Source organism: Carcharhinus amblyrhynchos, chromosome 11 (genome assembly GCF_965287045.1).
Source record: "Carcharhinus amblyrhynchos chromosome 11, sCarAmb.v2.hapA, whole genome shotgun sequence".
NCBI classification, from domain to species: Eukaryota; Metazoa; Chordata; class Chondrichthyes; order Carcharhiniformes; family Carcharhinidae; genus Carcharhinus; species Carcharhinus amblyrhynchos.
In genome coordinates, this window is record NC_137334.1 from 22614847 (window position 1) to 22632230 (window position 17384).

A 17384-nucleotide genomic window follows, 5' to 3' on the forward strand; every position below is an offset into this window, starting at 1 on the left:
CAAACCATCCTCCCTTTCCATCCCAATTTAATGTCCACCTTACATGGAGGTCTTGCTGCAGCTGTATAGGGCATTGGTGAGGCCGCAGCTGGAGTACTGTGCGCAGTTTTGGGTGCCGCACCTGCGCAAGGATATTTTGGCCTTGGAGGGAGTGCAGAGGAGGTTTACTAGGCTGATACCGGAGTTGAGGGGGTTGAGCTATGAGGAGAGGCTGAATAAACTAGGCTTGTACTCGTTAGAGTTTAGAAGAATGAGGGGAGATCTCATTGAGACATATAAGATGATGAATGGGATGGATAGGATAGAGGTGGAGAGACTCTTCCCGCTCAAAAAAGACAGTAGGACTAGGGGGCACAGCCTCAAGATAAAGGGGAGGTGGTTTAGAACGGAGTTGAGGAGGAACTTCTTCACTCAAAGGGTGGTGAATCTCTGGAATTCTCTGCCCGTTGAAGTGGTGGAGGCTGCCTCGCTAAATATTTTTAAGAAGCGGGTTGATGGGTTCTTGATAAGAGAGGGGATTAAGGGTTATGGGGAGAGGGCGGGAATGTGGAACTGAGCCACAACAGATCAGCCATGATCTTATTGAATGGCGGGGCAGGCTCGAAGGGCTAGATGGCCTACTCCTGCTCCTATTTCTTATGTTCTTATGTTCTTATGATGTCTACAAAGAAAGAACAAAGGGGGGATTTTTCCCATCCCACCTACCATGGGAACTGTAGCGGGTGGGGGGTGAGGGGGGGCTTGCGGACTAGGCAGGATTGTCCGGTTTTGGGATGAGAGCGGCAGGAAAATCTCGCCCATTGTGCCTCTCCAGGAATATGTTCCCGATTGGAGTTGAATTGAGGTGTTTATTGTGAGTGATTAGCTTTGAAACCTGGTCATTTTGATAGTCTTAGGCATCCAAAACCCCACCCGTGGCTGGGATTCTCCGACCTCGCCCGCTGCTGGGGTTCTCCCACCTTGTCCGCGGCTGGGATTCTCCGACGTCGCCCCTGAGGCTGGGATTCTCCGATCTTGCCCCCCGAGGCTGGGATTCTCCGATCTCACCCGGGGCTGGGATTCTCCAACCCTGCCCGGGCTGGGATTCTCCGACCTCGTCCGTGACTAGGATTCTCCGATCTTGCCCCTGTGGCTGGGGTTGTCCGACCTCGCCCAGGGCTGGGATTCTCCGACCCCACTCGGGCTGGGATTCTCCGATCTCGCCCATGGCTGGGATTCTCCGATCCTGCTGCAGCGAATGAAATTTTGGCTGAGCGCCAAATTCTCAGTTTTCGCTGAAAGGGGTAGGTACGGACAAAATCCGTGAATCCTGCCCATGAACTCCAAGGTACAATTCCAGCCCTGAATCACTCACTTTCGTGTGTTAACGGTGGTCTAACTGAGTTAATGGTGCAGATATTTCATTTTTGGATAAATGGTATTGCTTAAAAGGAGACATACACTGACAAAGTCTCTCGACTTTGATGCCTCTCTAAACTAAAGAGCTTTTGCCTCTACGCAATCCGCATCCCTCTATTCGCTGCCTAGTCATGTATCTGTCAAGATGCCTCTTAAAGGTTGCTATTGTATCTGCTTCTCGCACCTCCCCTGGCCATGCATTCTCAACGAGGGGCATACAGGCGATGGCTGCTCTTGGTTGTTCGAGATTGGCCTAGTGCTTCATGTCGTTAGTGTGTGCCTAAACTGGACCAGATACTGGGCAAGACGACAGCTCAGTGACTATCGCTGATTGCTGTGCAGACACATGAATTTGGGCCGGTGTCTGTGGGAGTTTGCGCATTCTCCCCGTGCTTGCGTGGGTTTTCTCCGGGTGCTCCAGTTTCCTCCCACACCCCAAAGATGTGCTGTTAGGCTGATTGGCAGGAATAAATTGTCCCTAAATCAGTTTCCCTCAATCTGGATGGCCATAAAACATTAGATAGGGGTCATGGGTAGAGAGGTGGACTGGTGGTGTTGAGATGGCGGCGTGGGCTCATTGGGCCGAAGGGCCTGTTTCCCAGGCTGATTTTGTTCCTTGTTCTTTCTTTGTTCTTTGACAGAGAGCTATCTGGCTGTTTACAACAAGCACTGTACTGACCACACTCAAGCAGCCTAGACTCGCAAAATTAGAGCATAATGTCTAACGTTAGATGTGATTCTGCGATTGGACAGCACTTGCTGAACAGTGCTGAGTGTGCTAAAAATTACACTGACGACCAATTTAAGATGATCCACCAGGCTCACTCACACTTGCTAGAAGCTGCAAGGATTCCTCGACAGGTCCCTGTCCTCTGCAAACTGAAAGAACATGACCAGTTTTGAATTAAACAAAAGCAAATTAAACAAGACAATAGAACAAAAGAACAAAGAACAGTACCGCATAGGGACAGGCCCTTCGACCCACCAAGGTTGTGCCAATACATGATGCCTTTCTAAACTAAAGAGCTTTTGCCTCTACGCGGTCTGCATCCCTCTATTCACTGTCTAGTCATGTATCTGTCAAGATGCCTCTTAAAGGTTGCTATTGTATCTGCTTCTCGCACCTTCTTTGGCCGCACATTCCAGGCACTTACAGCTCTCTGTGTAAAAATCTTACTTCTCACATCTCCTTTAAACTTTCACCCTTTTACCTCAAACCTGTGTCCCCCAGTAATTGACAATTCCATCCTGAGAATAGCTCCCTGGTACAATTCCCCACGCCAGTATCTCCACCATAGTCACCTGGCCAACCAATCAGCACCCTGCTCCAACGCAGTAGGAAGTGTTGCTCCCTTGGAGGTTTAACTTACTTGCAACTCAGTCCTGATGAGTGCTAGATGAAAAGTTTTGACAGCATGTTTCTTTTCAGCGATGCTCAAGTTCTGAACTGCCTGACGAACGTTTGCAACAGCATTTCATGTGGGAAGACAAATGACTGGTGTTATTAGCAGCATGTTACAGGAGACTGATGTGCTTTAACAGTGTGTTGGACGTACGTCATTGCTGAATCAGGCTATTCTCTAATGCAGTCTGCGTTCACAAATCCCTGCTTCATTAATCTGCACAGTTTTTATCCAGCTCTGCACCAAATTTATCTCTTCCTGTTCAGCAAGCTCTATGTATCAATGCTCCACATTTGATTGAAGCAGTGGAAATAAGCTGGAGCCATGTGGCAAAAGTGACACTTCTAGGTTGCAGGAGGAAAAGAACATATACTTTTTCATAGAACAGAATCATAAAGTGGATACAGTGCAGAAAGAGGCCATTCAGCCCATCGAGTCTGCACCGACTACAATCCCATCTAGGCCTTATCCCTATAACTCCACATATTTACTCTGCCAATCCCCTTGATACTAAGGGACAATTTAGCATGGCCAATCCACCAAACCAGCACCATCTTTTAATGGTTCTCATGTGTAATCCTGCTTGGGGCTCCAAATCTGGGGAGTCTCTGTAATGACGACCGAGGTCCATGAGTTAGACCTGCTCGAATATGAGCTCTCGAATTGAGGCCTGTTCAGGCTGCCCAATCAGGGAGCTCTACAGAGACATGCTTTATTGTCCAGGTATCTGCTCCTGGGTGAATATCCCGGGAAGTACCAGCCTGAGTGTCGCAAACCATTGGAAATAAATCCATTTTGGTTAAGGAACTCACTGAAGTTATTTCAACCGAGTGGTGCAGTTGTACAGAACGTTGGTTAGGCCGCATTTGGAGTACTGCGTCCAGTTCTGGTCGCCTTACTACCGGAAGGACGTGGAGACTCTGGAGAGAGTGCAGAGGAGGTTTACCAGGATGTTGCCTGGTATGGAAGGACTGGGGTATGAGGAAAGATTGAACAAATTGGGGCTCTTTTCCCTTGAAAGACGCCGACTGAGGGGGGATCTAATAGAGGTATGTAACATTATGAAGGGTATAGATAGAGTAAACAGAGGTAAGCTATTTCCTATGTTAGAGACACCCAGTACAAGGGGCCATGGACTTAAAGTGAGGGGGGAGAGGTACAACACAGATATTAGAGGGAGGTTTTTCACACAGAGGGTAGTGGGGGTATGGAATGCTCTGCCAAGTGAGGTGGTGGAGGCAAACACGCTAGAGTCATTTAAGAGTAACTTAGACAGGCACATGAGTGGGTTGGAGATGACAATAATAATGTTTTTTTTTCCTTTTCATTCACGGGTTTTAAGTCGGTCCGCCTTGTGTCCAACGAGGGGCATACACGCGATGGGTCGTACTGGGGCTGCTCTTGGTTGTTCGAGATTGGCCTAGTGCTTCATGTCGTTAGTGTGTACTTAAACTGGACCAGATACTGGGCAAGACGACAGCTCAGTGACTATCACTGATTGCTGTGCAGACACATGGATTTGGGCCGGTGTCTGTGGGAGTTTGCGCATTCTCCCCGTGCTTGCGTGGGTTTTCTCCGGGTGCTCCGGTTTCCTCCCACACCCCAAAGATGTGCTGTTAGGCTGATTGGCAGTAATAAATTGTCCCTAAATCAGTTTCCCTCCATCTGGATGGCCATAAAACATTAGACAAGGGTCGTGGATGGAGAGGGGGACTGGTGGTGTTGAGATGGCGGCGCGGGCTCGTTAGGCCGAAGGGCCTGTTTCCCAGGCTGTTTTTGTTTTTTTTTTGTTCTTTGTTCAATCCCAGTTTATTCAATCTCTCCTCATCGCTAATACCCTCCATACCAGGCAACATCCTGGTAAACCTTTTCTGCACTCCCCCCAAAGCCTCCATGTCCTTCTGGTAGTGTGGTGACCAGAATTGGACACAGTATTCCAAATGTGGCCTAACCAATGTTTTCTACAACAGTAACATAATTTGCTAACTTTTCTACTGGATGCCCCATCCGATGAAGGCAAGCATGCCATATGCTTTCATCACCACCTTTTCCACCTGTGCTGCCACTTTTAAGGATCTGTGGACCTGTATCCTAGGTCTGTCTATGTGTCTATGCTCCTGATGGTTCTGTCATTTATTTTATAGCTCCCAGTTGAATTGGTTCTACCAAAATGCATCGCCTCGCATTTGTCCGGATAGGATTCCATCTGCCATTTCTCCACCCAATTTTCCAGCCTATCCATATCCTGCTGTATTCTCTGACAACCTTCATCACTGTCCGCAACTCCGCCAATCATAGTATCATCCGCAAACTTGCTACAGAGGCATCTTGAGGGGAACTGCTTGATAGAGCAGATGCAGCACGGTTTCGTTAAAGGGAAGTCGTGTCTGACAAATTTACTGGAGTTCTATGAGGATGTGTCTAGGGCGGTGGATAGAGGAGAGCCGGTGGATGTGGTCTTTCTTGATTTTCAGAAGGCGCTTGACAAAGTACCTCACAAGAGGTTATTGCAGAAGGTCAGGGGACATGGAGTTGGGGGTAGGGTGTTAGCGTGGATAGAGGACTGGTTGTCAAATAGGAGGCAGAGAGTGGGGGTCAATGGGTGCTATTCGGATTGGCGGATGGTGACTAGTGGAGTGCCCCAGGGGTCGGTGCTGGGGCCTCAGCTATTTACCATTTATATAGATGATCTGGAGGAGGGAACCGAGTGTAGGGTGTCGAAATTTGCTGATGACACCAAGATTGGTGGAAAGGCAAATTGTGCGGAGGGTGGTGAGAGTGTACAGAAGGATCTAGATAGGCTGGGCGAATGGGCCAGGAAATGGCAAATGGAATTTAATGTTGGCAAGTGTGAGATGGTCCACTTTGGTAGGAATAATGGTAGGAAGGATTATTACTTATGTGGAGAAAAACTGCAGCAGGCGACGGTGCAGAGGGACCTCGGGGTCCTTGTGCATGAGTCGCAAAAACCCAGCTTGCAGGTGCAGCAGGTGGTCAAGAAGGCGAATGGGATGCTGGCCTTCATCGCAAGGGGGATTGAATATAAAAGTAGGGAGGTCTTGCTGCGGCTGTATAGGGCATTGGTGAGGCCGCAGCTGGAGTACTGTTTGCAGTTTTGGTCGCCGTACTTACGCAAGGATATTTTGGCCTTGGAGGGAGTGCAGAGGAGGTTTACTAGGCTGATGCCGGAGTTGAGGGGGTTGAGCTATGAGGAGAGGCTGAATAAATTAGGCTTGTACTCGTTAGAGTTTAGAAGAATGAGGGGAGATCTCATTGAGACGTATAAGATGATGAATGGGATGGATAGGATAGAGATGGAGAGACTCTTCCTGCTCAGAAAGGACAGTAGGACTAGGGGGCACATCCTCAAGATAAAGGGGGGGGCGGTTTAGAACGGAGTTGAGGAGGAACTTCTTCACTCAAAGGGTGGTGAATCTCTGGAATTCTCTGCCCGTTGAAGTGGTGGAGGCTACCTCGCTAAATATTTTTAAGACGCGGGTTGATGGGTTTTTGATAAGAGAGGGGATTAAGGGTTATGGGGAGAGGGCGGGAATGTGGAACTGAGCCACGACAGATCAGCCATGATCTTATTGAATGGCGGGGCAGGCTCGAAGGGCTAGTTGGCCTACTCCTGCTCCTATTTCTTATGTTATGTTCTTATGTTATGTTATTTATACATATTTCAAACAGCAGAGGTCCCAGCACTGATCCCTGCGGAACACCACTAGTTACAGACCTCCATTCAGAAAAACACCCTTCCACCACTACCCTCTGTCTTCTATGGCCAAGCCTGTTCAGAATGTTGGTTTGTAATCTTAAGGCAGGGGTTTGGAGCACCCAATTTATTGATGCTGGCAATCTCTTTCCTGATGTGAGACGCAGTCCGTGTTCATTCATTTCTTTTTGTTTTTCTGTTTTGTGGAGACATCTCCACATTCCCAAAGTCACCCAACCTCCGGGCACAACTCAGTGGCCTGCTGGCACCTCACTCAGTCGCCACTCTTCACTTCAGCCCAGGCACTGTGGCACAGTGGTTAGCACTGCTGCCTCATAGGGACCCAGGTTCGATTCCCGGCTTGGGTCACTGTCTGTGTGGAGTTTGCACATTCTCCCCATGAATGTGTGTGTTTCCTCCCACAGTCCAAAGATGTGCAGGTTAGGTGGATTGGCCATACTAAATTGTCCCTCAGTGTCCAAAGATGTACAGCTTAGGGGGTTGGCCATGCTAAATTGCCCCTTAGTGCCCAAAGATGTGCAGGTTAGGTGGATTGGCCATGCTAAATTGCCCCTCAGTGTCCAAAAATGTGCGGGTTAGGTGGGATTCTGTGGCTGGAACTGGATTTTGTTCAACATTTTATATTTGCGAAGGGACAGCAAGGGATAGCAGTCAGGGTTCGGAACTCCAGATGGCACCCCCTGCTCGCCCACCACTCAGGGTCCATGGGCATTCTGGGCACTCACTGTGCTACCTCAGAGCTCTGCACCAGATACTTAGTGAGGAACCTTCTGAAAATGGAGAAACAGGGCGTTTCATCCCTCGCTAAGGATTTGCTTCCAGAGATGGAATTATTTTTGTAGAAAGTTTCCTAGACCTTTGGGGAAATGAGTCAGGACTTTGAGAAGTGCGAGGCAGTTGGTTATTTTTAAACGCAGTGCTGTTTGATGTGTTTCCACCCGCACTGGTTCATGGTTTCCTCTTTGTATTAGGGGGAAGATTGTTCTGGGATACACAGAGGCTGAGCTCCGGGCGCGTGGGACTGGATACCAGTTCATCCACGCTGCAGACATGTTACACTGCGCCGAAAATCACGTCCGAAGTAAGTACCCGGATTACACTGCTTTCTCCGACTTCAAAATACGTGTTGCATTTTCCATGTGTTTGAGCTGTTCCTTCCACTTTGAATCAGAGCACACTCACACACACCCACTCACACTCACACTGACACACACACTCACACACACACACTCACACTCTCACACACACTCACACACACCCACTCACACTCACACTGACACACACACTCACACACACACACTCACACTCTCACACACACTCACGCACCCACTCACACACTCACACACACTCACACTCACACACACTCACACTCACACACACCCACTCACACTCACACTGACACACACTCACACACACACACTCACACTCTCACACACACTCACACACCCACTCACACTCACACACTCACACACACTCACACTCACACTCACACACACCCACTCACACTGACACACACACACACGCACTCACACACGCACTCACACTCACACACACAGTCACACTCACACACACCCACCCACACACACACTCACACTCACACTCACACACACACACAGACACCCTCAGACATGCTCACATGCATTCACTCACACTCAAACACTCATACTCACACATATTCATACACACACTCGCACACACTCATACAACACACACACACACTGACACACTCACATGCATACACTCACACTCAGACACACACACATTCATACACATGCACACACATACATACACTCTGACACTCACACACTCACACTCAGCCACACACACACACATACACTCACACACACATGCACACACACATACTCACACACACACTCAAATACATACTCACACACACATACTCATACACACACATGCACACATACACACACACACATACACAAATGCTCATACACACTTACACACACTCACACACACATACTCACATACGCACTCATACACACACACTCAAACACACACTCACACGCACATTCACACACATATACACACATACACACTTGCACTCGTACACTCACTTTCGCACACACGCACTCATACTCACACTTGCACGTACCAACCGACTCAAGAACAGCTTCTTCCCTGCTGCTGTCAGACTTTTGAATGGACTTACCTGGCATTAAGTTGATCTTTTCCTACACCCTAGCTATGACTGTAACACTACATTCTGCACTCTTTCCTTTCCTTCTCTACGAACGGTATGCTTTGTATAGCAAGAAACAATACTTTTCACTGTATGTTAATACATGTGACAATAATAAATCAAATCAAGTCACACACACACACACTCACACACAAACACTTACACACACACACACTCACAAACACTCACAGACACACTCACTCACACACACACACACACACACACACACTAACACACACACAAACATTTACACACATACATTTAGTGGCGCACAAAACAAAGGACAATCAAATGGGATTACTTTTCAGTGTATGTTAATATGTGTAGCAATAATAAATCAAATCAAATCAAACCATTGATATATATTGTGAAAAGCTAGGACCCAGGCACCTGTGCATGAGTGTGTGTGTGTGTGTGTGTGTGTGTGTGTGTGTGTGTGTGTGTGTGTGTGTGTGATTTGATTTGATTTATTATTGTCACATGTATTAAAATACAGTGAAAAGTATTGTTGATTGCGCGTGATACAAAGCATAGCATTCATAGAGACGGAAAGGAGAGAGTGAAGAATGTAGTGTTACAGTCATAGCTAGGGTGAAGAGAAAGATCAGCTTAATGCGAGGTAAGTCCATTCAAATGTCTGCTGCCTCACAGTGTCAGGGACATGGGCCTTGGGTCACTGTCTGTGTGGAGTTTGCACATTCTTCAGTGTCAACATGGATTTCCTCCGGATGCCCCAGTTTCCTTTCACAGACTGAAAGATTTGCAGCCTAGGTGGAATGGCCCTGCTAAACTGCCCCTTAGTGTCCGAAGATGTGCAGGTTAGGTGGATTGACCATGCTAAATTGCCCCTTGGTATCCAAAGATGAACAGATTGGGTGGATTGGCCATGATAAACTGCCTCTTAGTGTCCAAAGATGTGTAGGTTAGGTGGATTAGCAATGGTAAATTGCCCCTTAGTGTCCAGAGATGTGTAGATTAGGTAGATTGGCCATGCTAAATTGCCTCTTAGTGTCCAGAGATGTGTAGATTAGGTATATTGGCCATGGTAAATTGCCTTTAGCGTCCAATGATGTGCAGGTTAGGTGGATTGGCCATGATAAATTGCCCTTAGTGTCCAAAGATATGCAGGTTAGATGGATTGGCCATTATAAATTGCCTCTTAGTGTCCAAAGATGTGCAGGTTAGGTGGATTGGCCATGATAAATTGCCCTTAGTGTCCAAAGATATGCAGGTTAGATGGATTGGCCATTATAAATTGCCTCTTAGTGTCCAAAGATGTGCAGGTTAGGTGGATTGGCCATTATAAATTGCCTCTTCGTGTCCAAAGATGTGTAGGTTAGGTGGATTGGCCACGCCAAATTGCCTGTTAGTGTCAGGGGGATTAGCAAGGTAAATGCATGGGGTTAGGGTGGGATCCTTGTCAGTGCGGCATTGATGGGCCGAATGGCCCCCTTTTGCACTGTAGGGATTCTATGATTGTAATTCAGGAGAGATTTTGTTCGAGAGTGCTGAGGCTGTGCTACTCGCTATTGCAGGGAGTGGTTGGGTTGAGTAGTACAGATGTGTTTAAGTGAATGTTGGGTTAACACGAGGGAGAATGGAATGGAGGGGTATGGCGATAGGCTGAGATGGATCATGGACAGGAGGAAGCTCGGCTGGAGCAGAAACTACAGCAGCCTGAAGCTGATTCTGTAATTCCGATGTCACCTCAGCTGAACTCTCTCAATGTGTTGCCTGTATCAGTGAATCAGACTGCCGTTTTATACAGCTGGCCCATTCACACCAACAGCTGAACTGAAACCGTGCCAAACTCATTCTGTTTTGAAGCTTTCACAGTCACCAGGCTTCCTTCACATCAGTGTAGGCTGCACTTAACATTGCAGGACTCCGACGTAAAGGGTTCAAACCTCATGGGGTGCACCAGATCCTGATGCTGGGATGAAATGCGAACAGGGGACCTGGAACTTTCTTTTAATTCATTCGTGGGACAAGGGCGTGGCTGCCTGGCCAGCATTTATTGCCCATCCCTAGTTGCCCTTGGAGGGCAGTTGTGAATCAACCACATTGCTGTGGCTCTGGAGTCACATGTAGGCCAGACCAGGTAAGGATGGCAGACTTCCTTCCCTAAAAGACATTAGTGATCCAGATGGGTTTTTCCGATAATCAACAATGGTTTCGTAGTAATCAGTAGATTCTTAATTCCAGATTTTTTTTATTAAGTTCAAATTGAACCATCTGCCGAGGCGGGATTTGAACCCGGGTCCCCCAGAACATTAGCTGAGTTTCTGGATTAATACTCTAGGTTAGTCAATGGCACAAATCAGTTCCAGCCTCCCAAAATGCTTGAATCCATTACAGTTCACCGACTGATGCAGCAGGTCCACAGCAGCAGCCACCTCCCTCAACCCTGGAACATCTAGATAACAAGGACGTCTATGTCAGACTCCTATTTATGGACTACAACTCAGCCTTCAACACTGTTATTTCTACAAAACCCATCTAAAAACTCCGTGGCCTGGGGCTCGGCTCCTCCTTCTGTGACTAGATCCTGATTCTTAACTCACAGACCACAATCGATAAGGATAGGCAACAACACCTCCTCTACGACCATCCTCAACACAGGTGCCCCACAAGGCTGTGTCCTCAGCCCCCTACTATACTCCTTATATACCTATGATTGTGTGGCCAAATTCCCCTCCAATTCGATTTTCAAGTTTGCTGACGACACCACCGCAGTGGGTCGGATCTCAAACAATGTCCAGACAGAGTACAGGAATGAGATAGAGAATCTGGTGAACTGGTGCGGCAACAATAATCTCTCCCTCAATGATAACAAAACGAAGGGGATAGTCATTGACTTCAGGAAGCGTAGGTGAGGGCATGCTCCTGTCTACGTCAATGGGGATGAAATGGAATTGGTTGAGAGCTTTAAACTTTTAGGCGTCCAGATCACCAACAACCTGTCCTGGTCCTCCCACGCTGACACTATAGTTAAGAAAGCCCACCAATGCTTTGACTTTCTCAGGAGCCTAAGGAAATTTGGCATGTCCGCTATGAGTCTCACCAACTTTCACAGATGCACCATAGAAAGCATTCTTTCTGGTTGTATCACAGCTTGGTAAGGCTTCTGCTCTGTCTAAGACTACAAGATACTACAAAGGGTCATGAACAAAGCCCAGTCCATCACTCAAACCAACCTCCTATCCATTGACTCTATCTGCACTCTCTGCTGCCTCGGAAAGGCAGCCAGCATAATCGAGGACTCCACACATCCCGGACATCCCCTCTTCCACCTTGTTTCTCCAGGAAAAGGATGCAAAAGTCTGAGATTGCATACCAACTGACTCAAGAACAGCTTCTTCCCTGCTGCCATCAGACTTTTGAATGGACCTACCTCGCATTAAGTTGATCTTTCTCCAACCTCTAGCTATGACTGTAACACTACACTCTGCACTCTGTCCTTTCCTTCTCTGGACAGTATGCTTTGTATATCATGCAAGAAGCAATACCTTTCACTGTATACCAATACATGTGACAGTAATAAATCAAATATAGCAATAATCCCACTAGGCTGTTGCCTCGTCCAGCGGCGAGACCCGGAGGCTGGAGGTGACCACTCCAGGAGTCCTGTCCAATTAAGGATGGTGAATGGGGCTCTGTGTCTTGAGAATGGTGCCAGCAGGAGGCCATCTGGCAATGAAAGATCGGCAGCCCCACTGCTGGAGGTAAGAGCTGCCAGTGTAGGTTGGAGAACGAGAGGGCACTTCACGCTGGAGACATGCTCCGAAGACATGCAGAAATCAGAAGTCACTGCAGCTGCTGGAGTGTTATTTGCACAGGGCATCCTCTGCGGGGCGATCTGTCCCACGACTGTGATGCCCAGGTAAAGACGGCTGCAAAGGTCTTAATTCGTCGGTTAGGATTTGGCTGCAGCAGTGTGGGGGGTGGGGAGGGATTGGGGGGTGGTGGGGGGACGGGGTGGGTGGCAGGTTTTTAATAGGCAGTTTTTAAAAGGTGCACACAGTGGACACTTCAATTAGCCCAATTGGTGACCTACAATGCTTACAGTGCAGAATGAGGCCATTCTGCCCATCAGGTCTATGCACACTCTCCAACAGAGCATCTTACCCAAGTCCAGTATCTGTAGCCCACATATTTACTCTGCTTATCCATCTAACCTCCACATTGTTGGACACTAAGGGGCAATTTAACATGGCCAATCCACCTAACCTGCATATCTTTGGATACTAAGGGCAATTGAGCATGGCCAATCCATTTAATCTGCATATCTTTGGACACTAAGGGCAATTTAACATGGCCAATCCACCTAATCTGCACATTTTTGGACACTAAGGGCAATTTAGTATGGCCAATCCATTTAACCTGCACATCTTTGGAGACTAAGGGGCAATTTAACATGGTCGATCTACCTAACTCACACATCTTTGGAGTGTGGGGGAAACCAGAGCATCCAGATGAAACCCACGCAGACATGGGGAGAGTGTGCAAACTCCACACAGACAGTCACCCGAGGCTGGAATTGAACCTGGGTCCCTGGCACTGTGAGACAGCAGTGCTAACCGTTCTGCCACTGATCTATTGCTGGTGGGGGAGCTGGCAATCAGCCCCTCCAGTCTGACCTCGATTGAAACATAGCCTGGAGAAGGAGCCGTGCTGGGGGTTGGGGAGGGCAGGAATTTGCAGGATGTCCTTCTTTGCTTCTGTCTCCACATCCCGACGGAGAGTCAGTGTGAGAGGTCAATGGGCTAACTTGGAGGTTGGGTCGGGAGTTTTACTGCACAGGGATCCAGGAGAGTGGAGGGAAAAACGTGGAGATTGGGGAAGGTCCAAGCCAACAAAAGCAAGCAACTTCCCGCAAATCCCAGTGGCTGAATAAGCAAACATATCCCTCGATTTGGGACTGGGCAGAAGGATCGCCAAGTGGATGGACAGGGACCAACAATGAATTTTTTTTCTCTCTCCTCTTAAGTTACAAATTATGTTTTGAATTCATTCGATCTCCTTCCAGGAACTTGGTTGGCTCGGTGCAAGTTCTCCTTCCCCCAGCTGCTTCAGATTTTCCTTGGAAATGTTGCACGTTGGTAGAATTGAACGCTGTCCCTGACCACCTTTCCCAGGTGCCTCCTCGAAGCTGAGGGAGTGTCTTCCCAGCCTCCTGCCATCACAGCAACTTTATTATTCATTGCATGGCATGTGGGCATCACTGGCTGGATCACCATTCCTAACCGCCCTCCCATTTCAGAGGGCAGTTGGGAGTCCACTGCTGTGGCTCTGGAGTCACACGTAGGCCAGACCTGGTAAGGATGGCAGATTTCCTTCCCTAGAGGACATTAGTGAACCAGATGGGCTCTTCTGACAGTCGACAATGGTTTCATGGTCATCAGTAGATTCTTCCCTGTTGCCATCAGACTTTTGAGTGGACCAGGAAGTGTAGTGAAGGTTTATCAGGCTGATTCCGGAGATGGTGAGACTGATGTATGAGAAGAGATTGACTAGGTTAGGATTGTTTTTACTAAAGTTCAGACGAATGGGAGGGGGGGGGAGTCTCATAGAGTCTCATAGAGTCTTATAAAATTCTAACAGGACTAGAGAGCAGGGAGGATATTCCCGATGGTGGGGGAGTCCAGTACCAGGGGTCACAGTCTGAGGATTCAGGGTAGACCATTTAGGATGGAGATGAGGAGACATTTCTTCACCCAAAGAGTGGTGAACCTGTTGATGCCAAAACAATGAATGCATTCAAGAGGTGGCTGGATATAGCACTTGGGGTGAATGGAGTCAAAGATTATGGGGAGAAAGCAAGATTAGGCTATTGAGTTGGACGATCAGCCATGATCGTGTTGAATGGCGGAGCAGACTCGAAGGGCCAAATGGCCTCCTCCTGCTCCTATCGTCTGTGTTTCTAGGTTTCTATGACCTACCGTGCACCGAGTTGATCTTTTTCTATACTCTAGCTGTGATTGTAACACAACATTCTGCACTCTCTCCCTTCCTTCTCTATGAATGGTATGCTTTGTCTGTATAGTGCGCAGGATATAATACTTTTCACTGCATACTAATACATGCGATAATAATGAATCAAATCAAAAATCCAAATATTTATTGAATTCAAATGTCACCGTCTGCTGTGGTAGGATTCGAACCCAGGTCCCCAAAGCATTACCCTGGTTCTCTGAATTATTCGTCCACTGGCAATACTCCTCTGCCACCTTCCATCTGGGCTGTGGGAAATTGAAAGGGAGTTCAACTGTGGATTAACCACCTCAAATTCACATCCTTCTACTCCCATGGAGCTGAGCTTTTTAAGGACAGACGTGTCCACCTTGGGAGATTTAGTTACGAATTCAAGTGAGACTGATGATTTTAACTGGTGCGTGACAATGGGGGAGAGTGAGGCAAATCTTTGGCACGGTGCACAGTGGTTAGCACTACTGCCTCATAGTGCTAGAGTTCGATTCCCGGCTTGGGTCACTGTCTGTGTGGAGTTTGCACGTTCTCTCCGTGTCTGCGTGGGTTTCCTCCGGTGCCCTGGTTTCCTCCCACACTCCAAAGATGAGTGGCCACGCTAAATTAATCCTAGTGTCGGGGGATTAGCTAGGGTAAATATGAGGGGTCACAGGAAAAGGGCTTGGATGGGATTCTGGTTGGTGCAGACCCAATGGGCCAATGGGCTTCCTTCTGCACTGCAGGGATTCTATGATTCTATAATCTTTATTTTGACCCTAGATGCAGGCCTAAGGATATGGCTTCAAATCTCACGGCAGCTGGTGGAATTTAAATTCAGTCAGTAAAAGCGGGAATATAAAGCTAGCCTCACTATTGGCAACCTTGAAACTATCAAAGATTGTTGCAAAAACCCATTCTGTTCCCTCATGGGAAAGGAAATCTGCCGTCATTACCTGGTCTGGCCTACTCGTGACTTCAGGCTTACAGCAATGTCTTCGACTCTTCACTGCTCTTGGAAAAATTCAGGTCATGGGCAGTTCAAGATGGGCAACATATGCTGGCTTTGCCGGGGATAGCCATGCGCTAATAAGGAATAAGGATTAGTGAGGTAGAGTGGAGAACGTTCATCTGTGTGCCTAACTTTCGCAAGATGTAGTTTGAGCAAACTGGGTATTCCGGTGATGTTGAAGTTTAAGGCAAATATAGTTCTGTAAAGATATTTCTGCTGACTTGAAAAGGAATGATGACCCTGGCTACACTTCCTGCTGCCTCGGAAAAGCAGCCAGCATAATCAGGGACCCCACTGGACATACCTGGACATTTCTCTCTTCCACCTGCATCCCTCAGGAAGAAGTCTGATGTTATGTAGCAACCGACTCAAGAACAGCTTCTTCCCTCCTGCCATCAGACTTTTGAATGGACCTACCTTGCATTAAGTTGATCTTTCTCTACACCCTAGCTACGACTGTAACACTACGTTCTGCACTCTCTCCTTTCCTTCTCTATAAGCGGTATGCTTTGTCTGTATAGAGCGCAAAAAATAATACTTTTCACTGTATGCTAATACATGTGACGATAATAAATCAAATCAGATCAAATCAAATCAGGCAGGAGCTGAAATAGGTACACACTGAACCACATAACTGGTCAACTGCCCAGTTCCTAATCTGTGTTGTTAGCTGATGGAGGGTAATTGTAGACCAGTTCTTCTCTGGGAAATCTGGCTGTTCCTGTTGTAGGGTGTATTTTGGTAAGTTCTATTCGCAGTATTAGGTTGCATTTATTAACTATTAGAGACTATTTCCAGAAAGGGACAGAGGAGATTGGTGAGATTGTTGCCAAGACTGAAAAATTGGGGCTATGAAGAAAGATTGGTTAGGCTGGGATTGTTGTCCTGGGAACACAGGGCTAGGGGGAGATTTGATTGAGATGTACAACATTGTGAGGGGTCTTGGTAGAGTGGATGGGGAGGGTCTATTTACTACACCAGAGAGATAAGTGACTGGGGAGCACCGATTTAGAAGGTGGAAGGATTAGAGGAGAGATGAGGAAAAACCTTTTCAGCCTGAGGATCGTGGGAGTCTGGAACTCTCTGCTTGAAAAAATAGTAGAAGTAGGAACCCTAAACTCATTTAAAGAGTGTCTACATTTGTATCTGCAGGGCTATGGAACAAATGCTGTTAATGCAATTAGAGTAAGTGCCGTGTTTCTAGGCTGGTGCAGACATAATGGGCAGAGTGGCCTCCTTCTGTGCTGTAAACCTTCCCTTCTATCACTCTATGATATAATTGGGTACAGTAAAGGAGCAAGCTAAGAGTTGCTTCCGTTGTTTTAATTCAGGTCAGAAACTCCACTGTTTTATGAAGTCCACCTGGGATCATATGTTTCGCACTTTGAATTTGGCTAGGATAAGCAAGAGATGTTTCACTTCAGGTATGATTCAAATGACCCACGAGGGAGCTTTTACCAAAGACAGTTCATTTAAGGATACAGTTAACATGCATAGAAAGAAAATTAGCAATAACTTTTACCAATGACAAACAAAACAAAACAATCATGTTATTGTATGAACCTTAACAGCTAAACACCATTCCAAGAAAGCAAATCCCAGAAGCAAAACCTTTGCCACAAGTTTAACACAGCAAAGACTAATGCTGACATGATACTGGAATGGAGTCTT

At 47.3% G+C, this 17384-nt stretch overlaps 1 protein-coding gene across 1 annotated transcript in view; it reads left to right on the forward strand.

Annotated features, from left to right (window-relative positions):
- ahr1b (aryl hydrocarbon receptor 1b) overlaps positions 1 to 17384 on the forward strand; it is a 133521-nt gene that overhangs the window by 103478 nt on the left and 12659 nt on the right. The window contains exon 8 of the mRNA XM_080198758.1: positions 7509 to 7618. Coding sequence (XP_080054884.1) covers positions 7509 to 7618 — 110 coding nt within the window. The remainder of the gene's footprint in view (positions 1 to 7508; positions 7619 to 17384) is intronic.